At 38.6% G+C, this 17,754-nt stretch overlaps 1 protein-coding gene across 3 annotated transcripts in view; it reads right to left on the bottom strand.

Moving 5' to 3' along the window:
- Positions 1 to 3,538: 3,538 nt before the first annotated feature.
- RAB31 (RAB31, member RAS oncogene family) overlaps positions 3,539 to 17,754 on the bottom strand; it is a 64,661-nt gene continuing 50,445 nt past the window's right edge. For 2 of the 3 annotated variants that reach the window (XM_067290710.1, XM_067290711.1), the window contains exon 7: positions 3,539 to 7,839. In XM_067290710.1, coding sequence (XP_067146811.1) covers positions 7,742 to 7,839 — 98 coding nt within the window. In that variant the 3' untranslated portion in view covers positions 3,539 to 7,741. The remainder of the gene's footprint in view (positions 7,840 to 17,754) is intronic. The other variant, XR_010883324.1, reaches the window with a different exon arrangement.

Below are 17,754 nucleotides of genomic sequence, written 5' to 3'. Positions count from 1 at the left end.
GCAGAAGTAGCATTCACTAGGTAACATAAGTGTGGACTAAGTGGCCATCAGTGGAAATACATTTGTGTTTTCTAAAATACTCAAAGTGTTTTAATCAAAAAGGTTGAGTTTTGCATCATAAAGGAGGTGCGTGTCAGAACTTCTGAAAGATGGTGAGAAAGAAAAAGCTCAGGTTCTCAGGGAGGTTTTGAGAAAACGAGGTCAGTACTTTTCAAAGAAGGAGCATACTTTTCTGAAATACTTTAGGGAAACTCAAGGATAGAAATGATTTCTGGCTGGATTAATTTAACAACAGCCAGAAAAAGGAAATCTTTCCCAGGCTTTTAAATCTTGAATATGGTATCTAAAACCAACCCAGAAACCTCAAAAATCTCTTCTACCATAGCACCACACTTGTCTGCACTGAATAATTTCTTATTAAAAACTTGTTAATTGGCATGACACTAAATGCAAGCTAGTGCAAGTCTATTACGCTCCAAGTTCTGCCAGTGTACTATCTTCAAGTTTTCACAATAACTGTGTTACTAAATAATTTGAATACACTTCTACACTGTATCTATTGAAAATGCAATGATTATGAATGCTAATATAATGAGCGTGTCCTCATATTCCTACAAAATACATAACAGTGGTAAGTGATAGTGCAAACTTATCTGCATCAAGACATGCTTGTTGGTAGATTTTAAGTATCTGAAGTGTAGAAATACGGACAGTTTTGCAGTAAGGACTCTTCTTGCACAGCTTAATCCCGAGAGGAGAAAAACATCTGATATCAAATTTTCAGACATGAAAAAAGCTATGTTATGCTACATTATGCTATTACTTATCCCTTCTCATTTTAACCTCCTAAAAACCATCAACCATTGATTGTATGGTTTCTAATGAAGAGTCTTACTTTTCACAGAATCACAGAATGGTTGAGGTTGGAAGGGACCTCTGGAGATCATCTAGTCCAACCCCCCTGCTCAAGCAGGGTCACCTAGAGCACGTTGCACAGGATCACGTCCAGGTGGCTTTGGAATATCTCCAGAGAAGGAGACTCCACAACCTCTCGGGGCAACCTGTTCCAGTGCTCTGTCACCCTCACAGTGAAAAAGTTTTTCCTCGTGTTCAGATGGAACTGTGTTTCAGTTTGTGCCCGTTGCCTCGCGTCCTGTCACTGGGCACCACTGAAAAGAGTCTGGCTCCATCCTCTTGACACCCTCCCTTCAGATACTTGTACACACTGATAAGATCTCCTCTCAGCCTTCTCTTCTCCAGGCTAAACAGGCCCAGCTCTCTCAGTCTTTCCTCATAAGAGAGATGCTCCAGTCCCCTAATCATCTTTGTAGCCCTTCGCTGGACTTGCTCCAGTAGTGCCACATCCCTCTTGTACTGGGGAGCCCAGAACTGGATGCACCACTCCAGCTGTGGCCTCACCAGGGCTGAGGAGAGGGGGAGAATCACCTCCCTCAACCTGCTGGCAACACTCTTCCTGATGCACCCCAGCATACCATTGGCCTTCTTGGCCACAAGGGCACATTGCTGCCTCATGCTTAACTTGGTGTCCACCAGCACTCCCAGGTCCTTCTCCGCAGAGCTGCTTTCCAGCCGGTCAACCCCCAACCTGTGCTGGTGCATGGGGTTATTCCTCCCTAGGTGCAGGACCCTGCACTTCCCTTTGTTGAACTTCATGAGGTTCCTCTCCGCCCACCTCTCCAGCCTGTCCAGGTCTCTCTGAATGGCAGCACAGCCCTCTGGTGTATCGGCCACTCCTCCCAGTTTTGTATCGTCGGCAAACTTGCTGAGGGTGCACTCTGTCCCTTCATCCAGGTCATTGATGAATTGAAGAAGAAGTTGAACAAGACTGGACCCAGGACTGACCCCTGGGGGACACCGCTAGCTACAGGCCTCCAACTAGACTGCACTGCTGATCACAACTCTCTGAGCTCTGCCATTTTGGACAGTGCAAGAGAATTTATATCAAGCAATGCAGTCAGCACGTGTCCAGATGTTAAAAAATTGATCTAATCAAAAACAGATCTTAATAATGGTCAAGAACACTATTATACATGACTGCATATCTATACATGAATGCAATCCTACTGTTGAAGCAGAGTCCTTTGGGAGTAACCTGCACCAATTAATGGAGGCATTCGTACAAATACTTTTAGCCAGCTTATCCTCCCAGGAGTGTTTTAACACTTTTAAGAAAATTACTCTGTAGCCCTTTGTAAAAAACGTCAAGGAGGAAAAAAGGATCCTGCAGCCAAGCTTACTGTTTTGCTTTCAGGGAAAAGAGGCTACTTTCAAGTTTGTGAAATGTCTAAACACTTTTACAGATTAGGTGAGGGGCAGAAATATGAAGGAGATACACAGACTAGTTCATCAGACTGACTGCCCCGATTTCAGAAGAGCGCTCGAGAGATCACAGCAGGGTGTCATATGATGCTCCTTGCAGAAAGACTGAAGCTGCATTAGTGAAGTTTTTGAAATCTGAAATGTCAAATACTTTAAGTACCTCGAGACACAACCTTCAGTCTTCAAAAGGAAAACAGAGGGGGTTCAGTTTGCAACCAATTGTGCAGCTCCCCTCTTATTGCCAAATACAGCCCCAAACTGACTCCTAGAGCAATGTAAAACGTCCCATTGACAGGGCGAGGACGCATGTGTCAAGGTGCACAACTGTTTCCTCAATGAAAAGAAAAACTGTTCACTTCTGACTTTCCAACATACAGATAATAGTTAAGAGGAGCTTACTTAGGTCTTTCTTGAGTTGACTACACATCACCTTTTGCAGTTTATGGTTATGTATCTGGGCTCATTTTTATTTATGAATAGCTGGAAATAGATGCATAATTTTTCAACATGATTATATGTTCTTTAAAGCAGGGAACCGATCCTGTTAGGTATCGTCAAGCAGTAAGTAAACTTGTAAACCACGTAATCCCCTTTGAATTACCTGTTTTCCCTTGCACAGAGAAATGGCATTCCATGTTGTTATTCAAAGCTATCAGACAGTGCAAAAAATTTCTAGTGATTTTGAAGACCTCTTGAAACAATAGCACTAAGCAGTATGAATTATTGCATACTACTTAAGGGAGTGTTAACTCTTAACTCCTAAAGACAAGCTCTAGGGACATCAAAAAAAACAAATGAAACATACCCCTAAAAATAAAAATGTAAATAATAGAAAGTGTAATTTGAGCCATACTACTCAGGTTTGCTATTCAAAGTGAGTGGTAACTGCAAGCTCGCTTTTTACTGACAGCTACCCTTCTAAATTCCCAAACTGGTGCTGGCTGCTCAAATACCTCTCTTTTGATGGGTAAGTCAAATAACTTTAGCAAAGGGATTTTCAGAAAGGCTCACCTGCACTCTAGGATCCTTCTGGAATGCATTCAGTTTCTGCTAAAAGGGCAGTCACGCAGGTTTCAAGCGGCATTTAAATCCCAGTTAAGCAATCCACAGACTGCAGAGAGCCCTTTTTCAAGGGCAAATGACGTGAAAAAGGTGATTCATTTTGTTCTGCTTTACTGAAACTAGAGACATCCCCAAATCAGAGGTATTTAAAACATTTATTAGCGTTAATCATTGTAGGTTAAATAAAACACAAAAACTACATTTTAGGCCAAAAAATATTATTAGGTATGATACAATTAATATGTAAAACAGAAGGTAAAGTATTAACAGATTGCAGCATCTCATACATGAAGCGAGTGGGTCCAGCCCAGTCAAAGCCCTTATATAAAACAAAACAGAGGAAGAGTACTTAGCGTGTGATTTTACGCTGACAATTTGTCATTGACTCTGGTTTAAATAATTAAGGGTAGGATAATAAAATATATCATCATTGTACTGAAAAGGTCTGATTATGGGTCGGAGTGCTCTCATGTACAATCTATCTGGTTATGCTAATTACCACATATAATGAAGGAGTATTGAAGACAAGGGATGAAAGGTAACTTCTCTAGGAATTAATATAGCCCCATGTTATGTTGAAGCACTTCAGATAGACCTGCTGTACCATAAACAAAAACAATCATGTTTTTTTCTTTTCTTTTTTTTTTGAGTGTAACTTTTAATACTTCTGAGTCCCAGTTCTTGGATAATGATGGCCTTTTTTATATTTCTCAGTCTGCAAGACAAACATTTTCTGTAATATGCCATTTTCATGCATAAGAATGGCAAGTCAACAATTGTACCTACGTGTATCTCCATCTTATTGCTACCTTCAACCTGTAGACCTGTAGCTTAAAGTTCATAAAGATGAAATGATCATTAACAAAAAATGTACTTACAGTATACAATATGCAGTATATGTGAACCAGACATAGTGAAAAAACACTACATGTCAGCATAACAATACAAAACTGTACTTATATACACAAACATATGCAGATCATATATGAAAACTAGTTCCTTCATATTTCTTCTTCATATTCATATTTCTTCATATTCATGACAAGCCAGAAAAGCTAGTCACCCACAACCGGACGGTCACAGTCTTGAGTGATGGTGCAAACAGACTCCACCAAACACACTTGGCACCGCAGCTTGTGTTTCAGTCCTGTTACCAGTGCTCTTGAGAAAACCCATCTTTGACAAGCCCAGCACCAGCTGCCCAGTGTAGAAGTGCAGCACTATAATTAGAGCAGATTAGCTATGGAGTCAAGTGCTCCTGTACAGGAATTCCATTCTTAACCAGCTACTAACTACTAAAAGGAATTACGGTTGCTGCTGAAACTTTTGCCTTCAAGTTCATTTTTTGGTATCATGTCATTTTTCCAACTGTTTATGAAGGGTGGCAGTACTTTCCAAGCAACAAAGGCAACAAAAGGAAGCTGAAATCATGAATTTTATATTTGAAAAGTACAGTTTCTAAAACAAACCATTCCCCATTTGAAAAGGTAGGTTAAAGCTGCATTTCAGATTTGACAAACAGCGGATAGGCAGCACCATAGTCAAAGGCTAGCCCTGTCTTCAAAGCAAATGCAAGCTACCCTGCACACTACAGTGGCCTATTATTCTTTCACTTGTGACTTCAGAGGTCAAAAATTTCAAATTTCAAAACCTTATTCAGTTAAAATCCTTATTAATATAAAACTTTTCCTGCACTAAAACCAGAATTTGGTGATTTAGATTTGGCCCAACTATCATAAAAAAATCTTTTTAGCCTGCTTTGCCAGCATTTGAATTTTAAAATCTGCAAGAGCGCCATTAGGATAATTTCCAATTTAAAACTGTTTAGCATATAGCTCATAAACCTCTTCTGCTCCACACACAGCTCAATGGCAGCTGTGAGAGTTGGTTGTTCAGGACAGTAATTAGTCCATACAGATTGGCATCTATTGCCAGTTCTAGCATAAGCTGTCTTACGAAGCTTTTAGACATCTCAAGTAGAATTTAATGCATTTTGAGATGTCACATTAAAAAAGAAAAATGCCATGTTTCAATTATGAAAACAACTTAAATATCAGTTACGCGCAACTAATATATATTGAATGAAAATTTGTAACACCTTTAAAAATGCTGGTTCAGGCCCACCTTGTTTTCTTGGAAGCTGGGTGCAGCCTTTTGCTGGGATTTATTTAGGAAGAACGAGACTTCCTGCAGCAATGTGGTCATAATTCCCATAAATTTTATGCATCTGTGCTGTTGATCAGTTTGATTTTTCTTTAGTGCTGAAGGTCAGATTAACCTCATCTGCCTTACTGTAGTTGCCTGGGCTCCCTCAGCAGCCACCAGAAAGGGACAGACACCCCTGGCAGATTCCCCTACACTAGGATGGGATGAAACGTTCCCCAAAGGAGCCTGGCTCTCTCCCCCTTCCCCGGACTATTAACAAAATCTAGATGATTACTGAATTTTCACTTGAAGAACCCTGGACTATCTCTAAAATACGTTCTCCACTTAAGCAGTGATGCAGACCATAGATCAGAAAAGGTAACAAAACTGAAAGTTTACATTAGACCCCCTTTCTTCTGCTCATTCCCCTGTGTTTGATTCTGTATGTATTATTCAAGGACATACTTTCATGTATGAGTGCTTTCCAAGGAGCCCAGAATATCTAAGACATGGATTGTATGTGAAAAAATACTGGTTTTTATATTCTTAGATAAAGTCAGATGGGACGTTTCCCACGTGTAACTATTTCCTCAATGGTCCTCTGAAGACAAGGAAATGCTCCTGCTGATTTCAGCTGGCTCTGGTTCAGGCACTAATAGTCAGTTCCATTTTATCAAAGTAATCTCACAACAAAGCAATAAAGTCTGTTTTTGTGTATAAACATGGGTAACCAGCTCTAGCCTGCCTGTACCTGATTTAAAGTGGAAAGTTATTTTTCTCTTTTGTTTGCTTTTCATACAAGTCCCCATCAAATGTACAATAAGGTTGATTTTCCTAAAAGAGAACAAATTAATATTGTGGAATGCAGGCTGGTTCTGAAGTCTGCATTTCTTACCCTGCTTCAGATTTCCAATGGAATTAACGAAAAAGAGAAATTCGTAATTTATCATCTTGGTCACACATTCATAAAAGACAGAGGTGGAGAACACATACCGTTAAACATTATTTCTAGTTCCTAACCACTGTTGTTTTTTTCTATACTGTATTATCAAGTGCTTCAAACATTAAATGTATCAAGAAGAGGGTCTGCCATACCACATGCCTACATCTGTGAAGAGACTATTCTACAAATGAACAAATTGCATTTTAAAGAAACTTTCCATTTCATTTTATTAGATTCCAGCCTTTAACTCCAAATTATATTGTGCTCTCTTAAGCTATTTTTGCAGAAAAGTATTATTCTTCCATCAACCTCACTGACACTTCCTGGAAACCTGAAGTGAGACAATGATGGAGTTGTCTTGACTCACTGTGGCAGTGTGGCTCCCTGTCTTAGAAATAAGGAAGTGGGATCTTTGAGCAGAGAGAACTTTGGTCTAGGACACAGGTTTGGAGGAAACTTCATAAATAACCAAGATTAGGCTGGCATTTATGTTCTTACAATTCCAGTAATTAGTAAAGCCTTAGCCTTAGAAAAGAAGTAAATTTGGACAAAGTGCAGTGGCTGGAACTTCAGGTCTTTCTGGGGCAGACAGGGAACTGCATGGCCTTCAGCCACCTCCTTTATGACAATTCCTTCTTTTATATACTCAGCATCTCTTGGCCCAGATTATGACTTATAGCCTGTAAAAATTGTGCTCACTTATTCCTTGGTTCCTTTTTTCTAGTTAGAAAATTCAGTCCATTTCTTGCTGGTGTTTACTGAAATCATGAGATGAAGCTACAGATTTAGAAAAATACAGAAGCAGAGTCCAGCTAGAAAAATGGCAGTGAAACTGCCAGCCAAAATTCAGGTTTTATGTTTTTTTGCACACTATTATTACACAGAACACTGTAAAAAAATGCCAAGTCCACTTTGCAATGTAAGAAGAGAATATTTTGCAGCAAATCTAAAATTTTTATGTATAAAAGGTTCTTTTTATTTTTTAAAAAAAATCAGTCACTGGCTTAAACAGAATCAGAGAACTTTGATACTGTAATTTTGATAGGATATTAGAGGATTTTTCAACAAGGTTTTGCAAAATCCCTTTGAAGTAAAGCTCTTTGTTTCTGGTCCTTGCATTATTACTCACTGGGAGTGTTGATATCACTGTTTTCAAGATAAGGAGCCATGTCACTGAGATCACAAAGTCCTTTCTCAGAGAAAAAGCGAAGGGTGCTGTTTTTCAAGTAAATCAAAAGAGATCAAGTTGGGTCAGCAGCACCGCCTACCCGTCTGTGAAGTCTGCTTTCCAAGTTTGATTGCTCCATTGTTACCATTTTCATGAGGGTCTAAGGGTGGAATCTGCCGACCTGAAAGACAAGAAGAAACAGCGAATTCAATTTCCCTGATGTAGTCACAGCACAGGCAGATAATAGGATGATTTAGCTTGCATAAGAATTACATCTGTGAGATTTCACCAGAAACAACCATCTTCTGTGTACCTTGAATCCTTTTCCTTGCATCCTGTTTATGAAAGAAGGAAGCACTAAATACACTGAAATTAGGTTATACATATAAATCAAAAACAATTATCTTACTGAGAACACTTACAACAAAGGAACAGAAATTCTCAGCTTTCTCCTAATTCCACTTAAACGTGAGTGGTGCTAGTTTAAGATCTTGACTCTCAAATCTGCAAGGCATTTAGTACACTAGAGTTTTACAAAACACTGCAACTAAACACATGCTGCCCACACTTGGAAAAGAAAAACAAATGTGTTCTTTTCATTGAATCCCTCCCTCCTTTTGCATGTACCTATGTCTTCCCAGTTGACAGCTTTGATTACTTGAAAAACCCTACATTCTGGACTTTTTAATCGCCTTATTATGTGATTATTTAAAGTGTTTGGAAAGAATTTCAGCATCACAGGAGCTCCAAAGATCTCTCCTGCGGCAGAAAGCATGGCTCCAAACCTCTCCCCTGTGCATCTCCTCTGTGCTGCTGCATCTTTTGTCTAACTGGCTTCCTACTTGTGGACAACATATAATATGCTAATTATAATTATAAAAGGAAAAGCAAGACCCTCCCAGGCCCACTCCTCTGTCACTGGTACAGGCCTGGCTTTTCCATTAAGCCCTTTGTGTATTCTCTCTGTTGGTATCTTGGAGAGCTTACAGTCATGGTAACTTACTTTCTCATTACCTTGTGGATTTGCTAGAAATGTTTCCTGAAGCCGAATCTGCTTTCTGTGAACTATTCCTGGTTTTACCATTACCCACGTCAAATAAAAAGAGTTAAAATATTTAACATTTGTTTGTTATGTGACACTTTCATGGCATAAAATCATCGCTCCTGTGAAGAGCTCTTCATAATCCATCTCAATCTTATAGTTCAGATTTCTCCCCATCTTTTGCTGTATCTATTCACAGCTCTGTTGCTAAATGTTCTATAAGTTACATATGTTAAAGCCTGCTAATTACTGGGGAATTTTTTTGTGAGTTAAAAGCATTCAGAAAAAATCCAATCCCAATGAAATTAAACATCAAAATTTCATTTGCAAAACTCATCCCTAAATTACCTTTAATCAAACCCATCAAAATTTCATCTATCGTATTCAATCAGTTCTGAACAGGCATTTTCTGCAGCAGAAGCGTGTGACTACTTAAACAGATAATAAACATAATAATAATAAAACAGGAGGGCAAAAATTACTCACAGTACTAGGATAAAAATACTGTATTTGATTCAACACAGTGAGAAATAGGTATCCTGAGGGCGTCGGCATGCGCTGACATGAAAATGCTGCACTTTGTTTTAGGTCACTAGAATATGAACTTTACCCTGCTTATAAATGTTAAATCTAAACACAATGCAAGTGCCCTTCCAAAATAAAATACAAAGCAGAATGGGTGGTCAAAGATAAGACATTACACGCATCAGTTCTGTCAGTTTTGTTTGGAGACAAAGAGAGTCCACTCATCCTTAAAAAAGTCTACAGAATATGCAGAACCTAGTATTTATAAGAGGGGTTCCAAGAAGGTAATGCTGACGTTTTAGAGACATGGAGAGAACAACCGCATTTGGTACCTACCATTTCCAAAGCACTTGAACTCAATCCCAGCTAAAATAAAATCCTGTCCATTTGTCTAAGAGCACAACGTCACTGAAAATGTTGGAATCAATGGTCATGATTTCCATCACATACCACTAGGCAAGTGCTTTCTCAGCATTTGGTTCTTCTAACAGTAAGCTTGGAGGAGGAGAGCCTGTACAGGCAAACTAGCTTAAAGTCTATTTTAGAAGTTCACATTAATGATTTATTATGTGACCACTATTTGTTTTTCATTCCACGCTTCATAGTACTTATGAGTTTTAAATCTTTTCTAAAGCACTCTGATGAGTATGCACAGGAGCAGGCAGGCTTATCTTTGGAGCAAAAATATTGCAGGCTTCAAGGTCAGCAAGCACTTTGTCCAATTCAGAACAGGACACAATATAGCTGGACAGAGGTACACAGTTAAGAATCACCCTGGTTTATTCCATTTCTTAAACCAGTAAAACCACACAGATAAAAACTACAAAAAAAAAAAAAGAAAAAGGTCTCTAGACATAACATTTGCTGTTAGTTATTCTGGCTTTTGAATGTAGGTACTGTTTGTTACTAACTAGTCATGTTTTCTGTTGGTTGGATTCCCCCTTTGTATTCAATGCAAGGAAATAAAGTTTTAAACTGCATTTTCAAGTTTCCAAGTTTTTTTTAAATAGGTGAGAGAATACTATTTCTCGTGTTACCACATTTGTTAAGCCACCAAGTTAAATCATTTTAGTAACAGGACTTATCCCTGTTCAAGGAACTTTTATCATCTGATACACAGTTGACAGTAGCAATTCTCTCAGAGGGTAAAACTCAGTCTAACAACTTGGAATCAGACCCACAGTAAAGGACATAGTGATTCTTCATCGATGGTCAGGGGAAATAATGTTAATTTTAAAAACTGTACTTTCATTACAGAGTAATGAATCTGGGTAATTAGAAAATATCAGTCAGAAATCTGTTTGGCTTTAGAGATAAAAGAAAATACTGGGCCCAATTTGTCTCTCCCTGGGCCTCCCTAACAGCCAGTCTCACAAGAGAGAGGTTTAAGAAAGTGGCAAAAGAACAGTAAGGATCAGCAGTGAAATGCTGAGCTTTCATCTACATTTCCTTCCAAACCAGATCCATCACTATAACTGCCTAAAAGCACTGCAATCATCTCATCTCATAATTCAGCTCCTGATAAATATAGCATCAATATTCCCAACACCAACTCAATCTAGCTGGCACTGAGTCAGAATCAACAGAGGTCATTATGCTGAATTACTTTAAAACAGTATATACCATCTCATTGGCATACACAGTCTCTGTTCCAGAGGAATAAAAGATACCCATGTATTGGATAACCTCTAGCATTGTTATTTATTTATACTATTTCTTTCATGCAGTTCAAGTCAGAAGAGAGCAGTAGTGCCCTGACATTCAGCCCAGTAATTCTCCAGTTTAAGAAATAAATAGATTAAGACAATTCATCTTCAAACCAAAGACTGCTCTGTTAAGATAAAGTCTTCTCAGAAGATCCAGATGAAGTTCAGAAGTTCAGAGAAAACTCTTCTGTTGCTTAACTTTAGAGAAGACAAACTAGACCACAAATAAAGTATCTTTTTCACATTTTACAGAGCAGGATAAAACTAGTCAGCTTACCATTTGGCTAAAGAATACAAACAGCATGCTTTAGGATTCCAGATGAAATGGTCAATCACCCAGAGAAAAATAAATGTGTATACATTTATCTAAGAACTCAGATGCTTTATTGGTGAAATTAGAAACTTAAGGATATACTATTAAATCATTCTAACAGAGATAGTATAAAGTTCCATATGGTGCCTATTGCCGGTATTTCTATGCAGTGAAGTCCAATGATTGTGATTTAAAATTAGATTTTGTAACTGCATTAATTAACTATCTGATTATATATTTGTTTCTACTTCACTAATGCTTAGAGTATCATTCTAAGATTATTTTGTGCAACAATACTGTGCTTTATAAACATACACCTCTATACATATGTGCAGAGGTCTTGGGGTCCTCTGTGACCTGCTTCTAACAAACACAGCATGGTGTGTAAAAAAGTAAATCACAAGAGACTGCTCAAAGATGGGATTACTGAAATTGTCAAGGCTCTGAAGTGAAACATCCAAGTTAACAGGTGGGAAGCACTAAATCAATTGTATCTCCGCTTTCTGGCATGTCTGAATTGGGCTGAGGCAGCCCAGAATGAAGGTCAGAGCCTTCTCCAAATGCTTGGTAGAGTTCCAACTCCTGCTATTGAATCTGAGACTCGTTAATGTAAAGAGATTAATCAGCACTCTGGGAGTTGTGGTTCTGAGAGTGCCAGAGGCAAAGAGATTGGGAAATGAGAGGGTGGGACAAGAGGTAAACAAAATGGGAGGGGAGAATAATGAAAACTGGAGCAGGAAGCAAGAGAGACAACAGGGACTGGGCGATAGCTCTGCAAGAAGAACTTGGGGAAAAAAAACCCAGATGAGTATGGCTTTGTTGCATCTGCTTTTTTTCCAAGTGCTCTCTTTGTTCCCTTTCAAGTGTGATACTCCAGTTGTAAGCTACAACATCCATTAGCTCAGAAAAATCAGCCTTTGAGTACTTTTTTTTTTTTTAATGAGACCAGTTTTATCACTGACTTGTGCAAGACTGTACAAAACACCCTTAAACTTGAGTATAAGAAAAAGATTAGTTACTGTGCTGGCAAAAGGACAAACACCATGGTACCTTGGATAGAGTGTGCTTCAGAGTGCGTAAGAGAAAGGAAAGTGGATGTGACTGACCCAATATCATATCAATCCGAGCTGGCACATCCAGACAATCCCATTCAGGTCCAAAAGAAGCACAGTCCTATTAACAACTACAATAATTCTGATTCTGGTACTAGATGACACATCACAGTGCTGCACTGTGTCTTTCTGTGCTTTTCTTCCATCTGTTCTCTTTCTGAAAATTGTATACAACTTAATTCTTAGGGGCAGGAAGAACGGGCTTTTTTCATTAGTGCACAATGTGAAATCCATTTCACTGGGCTCCAGAGCAGCAGTCTGACAGCTGTCACAGCATTCTGAGGATATGACTGCTGCAGCTCACCTAAGAGAAGCTAGACTTCTTCAAGTAATGGTACAACAGCTATATAATGGTCGGAATCTCCTCCTAAAACTGCCATCTGTACTACAGCAAGGTGAGCCCCTTGCAGTAGTGCTCTCTATAAACCACATCAATAAAGCACAGCCATCTGTGAAGGCAGGGCAGAATGAAGCAGGCACATCTTGTCCAACAGTTTTGGCATTTGCATACGTGACCCTCTCCATACCTGTAGGCCTTACAACAGTCACGCTTCTTATCTCCCTAAATCCTTTCATCCTTTGAAACCAGTTTCACTGGTATTTTAGGATTTCCCCATGTGTCTCACTTGGGTTATACGGTTTGGCCCACTAGGCACTAATGAGGGCTAACAGTCATTTCTCCCCAGTCTCTTTTTCTCCCCCATTTTTGCAGTGCCCCAGTTGACACAGAGATGACTGCTGTTCACCTAATTTTGTTAATTTCCACACAAGGTAACACATATTTACAATATCAAGGATATTGCATAATTAAATATAAATAAGTTGCAATTATTTTAATGCCTCTAATAATATATCTAATAGCATCTCAATGCAAGAACCCACTCCCCCTTTAAGCAAAAAGCATAGAATTCTGATACTGAAGTTCTGGCTAGGAGAAGCAGCAGCAACTATATTTTGCTCATGTAATTAAAATCTGCAACAAAAAGAAGACCTAGATCTTACAGCCATCAAAGTAAACAACAAAATGCCTAACGACTGTAATTACTAGAAGATCCAACCTTGATTTGAGGACCTGCTCTAATTAACTTCGGGCTCTTTTAGTTTACTAGTTTATGTTGAGGAGATCTCTGATCTCTGGAGAGAAATCCAGCACCTTACAAATTTAGCTTTAAGAGTTGTCCAGAGGCCAGTAAGTTTTGCTCCATTAATTAAAATTTGAAGGCAAGAAGAACAGAGATACTCCTCGAATATGGGGAGCAAAGCCATAAAGAATATAGTAGCAAACATTCATTTTATGTAAGCTAGGGCAATGGTTTTTATCCTTTCATGATAGATGACTGTCCCCTACAAAAATTCAGTTATGAGCTTGGGCTGCCTTAAAAGTGGCATATGTGGACTGCTGAATAATATAAATGAACTTGCTTTTCTTAAAATGCCTTTCATAGACCTCTTCAAAGCAGTTCACAAACATCCATAAATCAGCAGACAACAGAACAAAAACCACCATATTTCTCTTTTACAAAGCTCTAGAATTGACCATCTACAATTCCCTTCATCTAAGGCAAGTCTATTTTGAGTCAGTCAGTTCAAGGATCAAATATGGTTTTTCAGCTTAAAAGGATCAAGCCCAGTTCTCACAGACAGACATTTTAAACATTCCTCTGTAGTGTTTCCAGTATACAACCTGTTAAAACGTAAGTTCTAGAGTTTTTTTTTTTTTTTTAAATCTCCTAGTATTTCTAGGAAGCAATCATTTGGGTTATATTAAATATTCAGTATCAGAGTTGCTGGCAAGGCATCAGGAAATCAATAGCTTCATATATTTATAACAGAGCATTTACCACATGAAAGGTTATATCCTGAGACAGAAACTCTCTGCTCTAATTAGGAAGCCTAGTCTAGGAAGAACCTTCTTATACGGATATCTAAACATGAACCTGTCTCACATTCTCTTAGTACTAGCATCAGTAAGATTGAGTGCCAACAACTCTTTACAAGCTTTCTGTAGAGCAATTCTGATAATCTTACTCCTCACTTCCCTCTCACTCCTCACAGAAGATGAAAATGAAATGCTGAAATGCTTCTGTCTCAGTCTCTGTGGTAGCACACTGGTCCCCAATACCTGCCAGACATCAAAAATAGTGTACAACCATCATTTATTTTTGTTTATGCACATGTTAATTTCATATTTCATTTAGCTAGGTATTCTTTAGTAGTTTCTTTGTCCCACTGCCTGTTTACCTTTGGACCTACTGAGGCAAAGTGGTATTAATCACTTTGACATTCTCAGCTCTGTCATTTACAGAGGGTGGCTTATATCATTTAGGTAATCTTCTGTTTCATATCTGGGGCACCTTCCTGCTATGATAATAGGCAATATATGTACACTAAAGAGAAACAGCTGGGTGCGTACTAGACTTGAATAATATAGTTAAGGCTTATTTTAGGTGTTAAACAGGTGTCTGAAAATTACAAGGGTGTGATTGCTACAAAAGTACAGTACACCTGGGAAAACTTATGTAGTCATTAAAAATCAGATGGGTAAGCTCCCTTCACAGGCACAATCAATGGTCAGTGTACTAAAGCCCCACAAACAAGAAGGGACAATACAGAACTGGTGTGACCCACTTGTACAGTCCATTCACAACTTTACTGCTATTGTTTAATACATTCCTGGCATTTCTGTTGCTGCTGAAGTATAAACAAGCAGCAAGCTCCAAGAAGCTGCTATGCATACAGTTATTCTAAGGCTGAAGAAAAGAAATTAGTAACAGTTGATCCTATGGATACTCATCTATCAAAAAACGAGCTAATGGAACACATGAAAAAAACCCTATCATCTTAAGGCCTTTTTACGTCAAAATCCTTCCAAGAAAGACACTGGGAAAAATTTAGTCCAAGTGGTCTATATACGACTGTACTAAAAATATTCTTTTCTTGTTTACAGAGAAATAAGCAGCCATGTGATGTTTCACAATCACAGTAAGTCTTTAGTCAGGCTCTGCTAAATGTAATCAGGACAGATTGCTGTTTGAAATCACAGAGGTACAACAGACAGTCAGGAGTTACATTCGATTATGCAGCTTAGTGCAAACTCTCCAGGGCAGAGAACATTGGCTTGGCTGACAATTTTGCTCTGCCTGCCTCTTTGACTTTATTTGCTAAGTATATTGACTGCAGAATCCCCTTCCTGGTGGATTTGCCCCATTCTCAAAAATCAAAAAACGATTCTAGTCCTTCACATCTTGTATTTTCCTGAGAAGAATAATTAAGGACAGTGTATTTGTGTTGAGATTGTGCAGCTAAGGCATACCTCAAAGCAGTCTGCTAATCCTAAGAGAGACTTCTTAAATAAATAAATAAATAAATAAACAAACATTTTTTAAAAATAATGCAACATTAAAAATGAAGTCATCTCTCTATAACTGCCATAATTTTGTTAAGATTTATCTTGTTACCAGCCAAACAACCCAGTCCCTTTTAGATCATTACCTGCAGTAATTCCTCCCCCCTCCCTGTAATGCTATTTCGCTCAGCTCACAACATTTTGCTTTGAAAAAGGACAGATATTAGACACCTTAAAAAGGAAAAATTATTAGGTTAAAATACTCTTGTGAAATGAAAAGTGTAAGCAAGTAGGAGGTAACTTTTTAGTTAAATTAAAATTTAGTCTACCTTTTCTGTTTGTTATATCGATTTCAGTAAGACTTTTAATGGAGAAATTTTCCACACATTGCAATATCCTCTCAAATCCAGACTGTAAAATAGGCAATATATTGAATTAATTGCCTATCTAAAAAAAATCTTAAGAAAACTGAAGTTGCTGCCCCTTTGTTAAGAGGCTGGGAAGCAGTATCGTGCCCTTCTACAGAAGCACAATGAGAAGCCACAAACTCTCAGGCAATGTCAAAGCAAAACTAAAGCTGCAGCATGACTCTTCAGGCATCACATGAATAAAATCAGTCAACAAGGCAGAAGACATGGCCACAGAGAATCTTCATCCATGGAAAAGGCAGAAATGCTGCCATTTAACTTGGGCCCAAGACAGACTTTTTTGGAAAAATGCAGCCTACTCAGTTGAAGCCCAAAATACAAAGACTGAAGTAGCATAAGACATGAGAAAGTTATTATCCATGCCCTCTGTCCAGTCACAGAGATAATCTACATTCATATTGATTAATTCTCCTGGCAATTAATCATTTTTCACTTGTTTTTCACTATATTTCCATAAACATATACCACCAACTCTCTGCTTTCTCTCCTCTGAGTTCTTGATAAGGTCACAAGTACATCCATTGAGACCAAATATTTCTAAACATAGAAATAACTGCCTGTGGAATTAAGTGCACTTGCTTAGTTATCTAGTTCATACTAAATTCAATTTAGCTGATTTTCTTCATCTAATATATTCACTATTAGGGGCAGTGTATGCTGCCAGCTGCAACATTACCTATTAAGGACAGAAACTAATTATTTAATTACCTAGCATGGACGAGTTCCTCTGCTAGAACATTCACAACCACCAGATACAGATAATCAAGTAAATTATCACAAGGAAGAACTGGTTCCTGCAGACAGCCATGTTACACATTTGTACTTTTTCTAAAGGGCTAATAGAAAGGTAGCATCTTCTAGGAATATCAGTTCTCATTAATTAACAATTTTAAATGCATCCTGTGCAAGCGAAGCAATATGTGAAGAGGCCCTGTCTCAGGCAAAGTGTGTGAGGCAATCATTAATATGTGAAGAGAAAGAAAGAAAGAAAGAAAAAAAAAAACTTATGGAAACAGATAAAGTCAACATTGAGCTGAACATGATGTCTCCTAGGCCTCTGTGCTCTGAAACAGGATTCAGGGAGAGGAGGAACCACCAGTATTGGAAGAGGATCAAGTTAGGCATCTCTTAAGAAATCTCAACCCCTACAGGTCCAGATGGGGACCAGATGGGCTACATCTGAGGGTGCTGTCATCTTTGAAAGGTTGTGGAGATTGGGAGAAGTCCCTAATGACTGAAGAAAGGCAACTGTGACACACCATTTTCAAAAAGGACAGGAAGAATGAGCCAGGAAACTGCAGGCTGGTCAGCCTCACTTTCATCCCTAGGAAAATCATGGAGCAAGTCCTCTCGGAAGCCATTTCTGAGCACATAAAGGTGAAAAAAGTGACCAAGAACCGTCAGCCTGGATTTACCAAAGGTAAACCATGCCTGATCAACCTGATTGCCTTCAATGATAAAATGACTAGATCTGTGATTGAGGGAAAAGCAGTGGATGTTATCTACCTTCACTTTAGCAAGGCTTTTGACATTTTCTCCTACAGCACCCTGGTATCCAAGCTGGAATGTTATAGTCTAGATAGGTAGACTATTAGCTGGGTGAAACAGTGGCTGAATGATCAGA

The sequence above is a fragment of the Apteryx mantelli genome, chromosome 2 (genome assembly GCF_036417845.1).
Source record: "Apteryx mantelli isolate bAptMan1 chromosome 2, bAptMan1.hap1, whole genome shotgun sequence".
Lineage (NCBI taxonomy): Eukaryota > Metazoa > Chordata > Aves > Apterygiformes > Apterygidae > Apteryx > Apteryx mantelli.
This window is presented reverse-complemented; position numbering and strand designations above follow the sequence as displayed.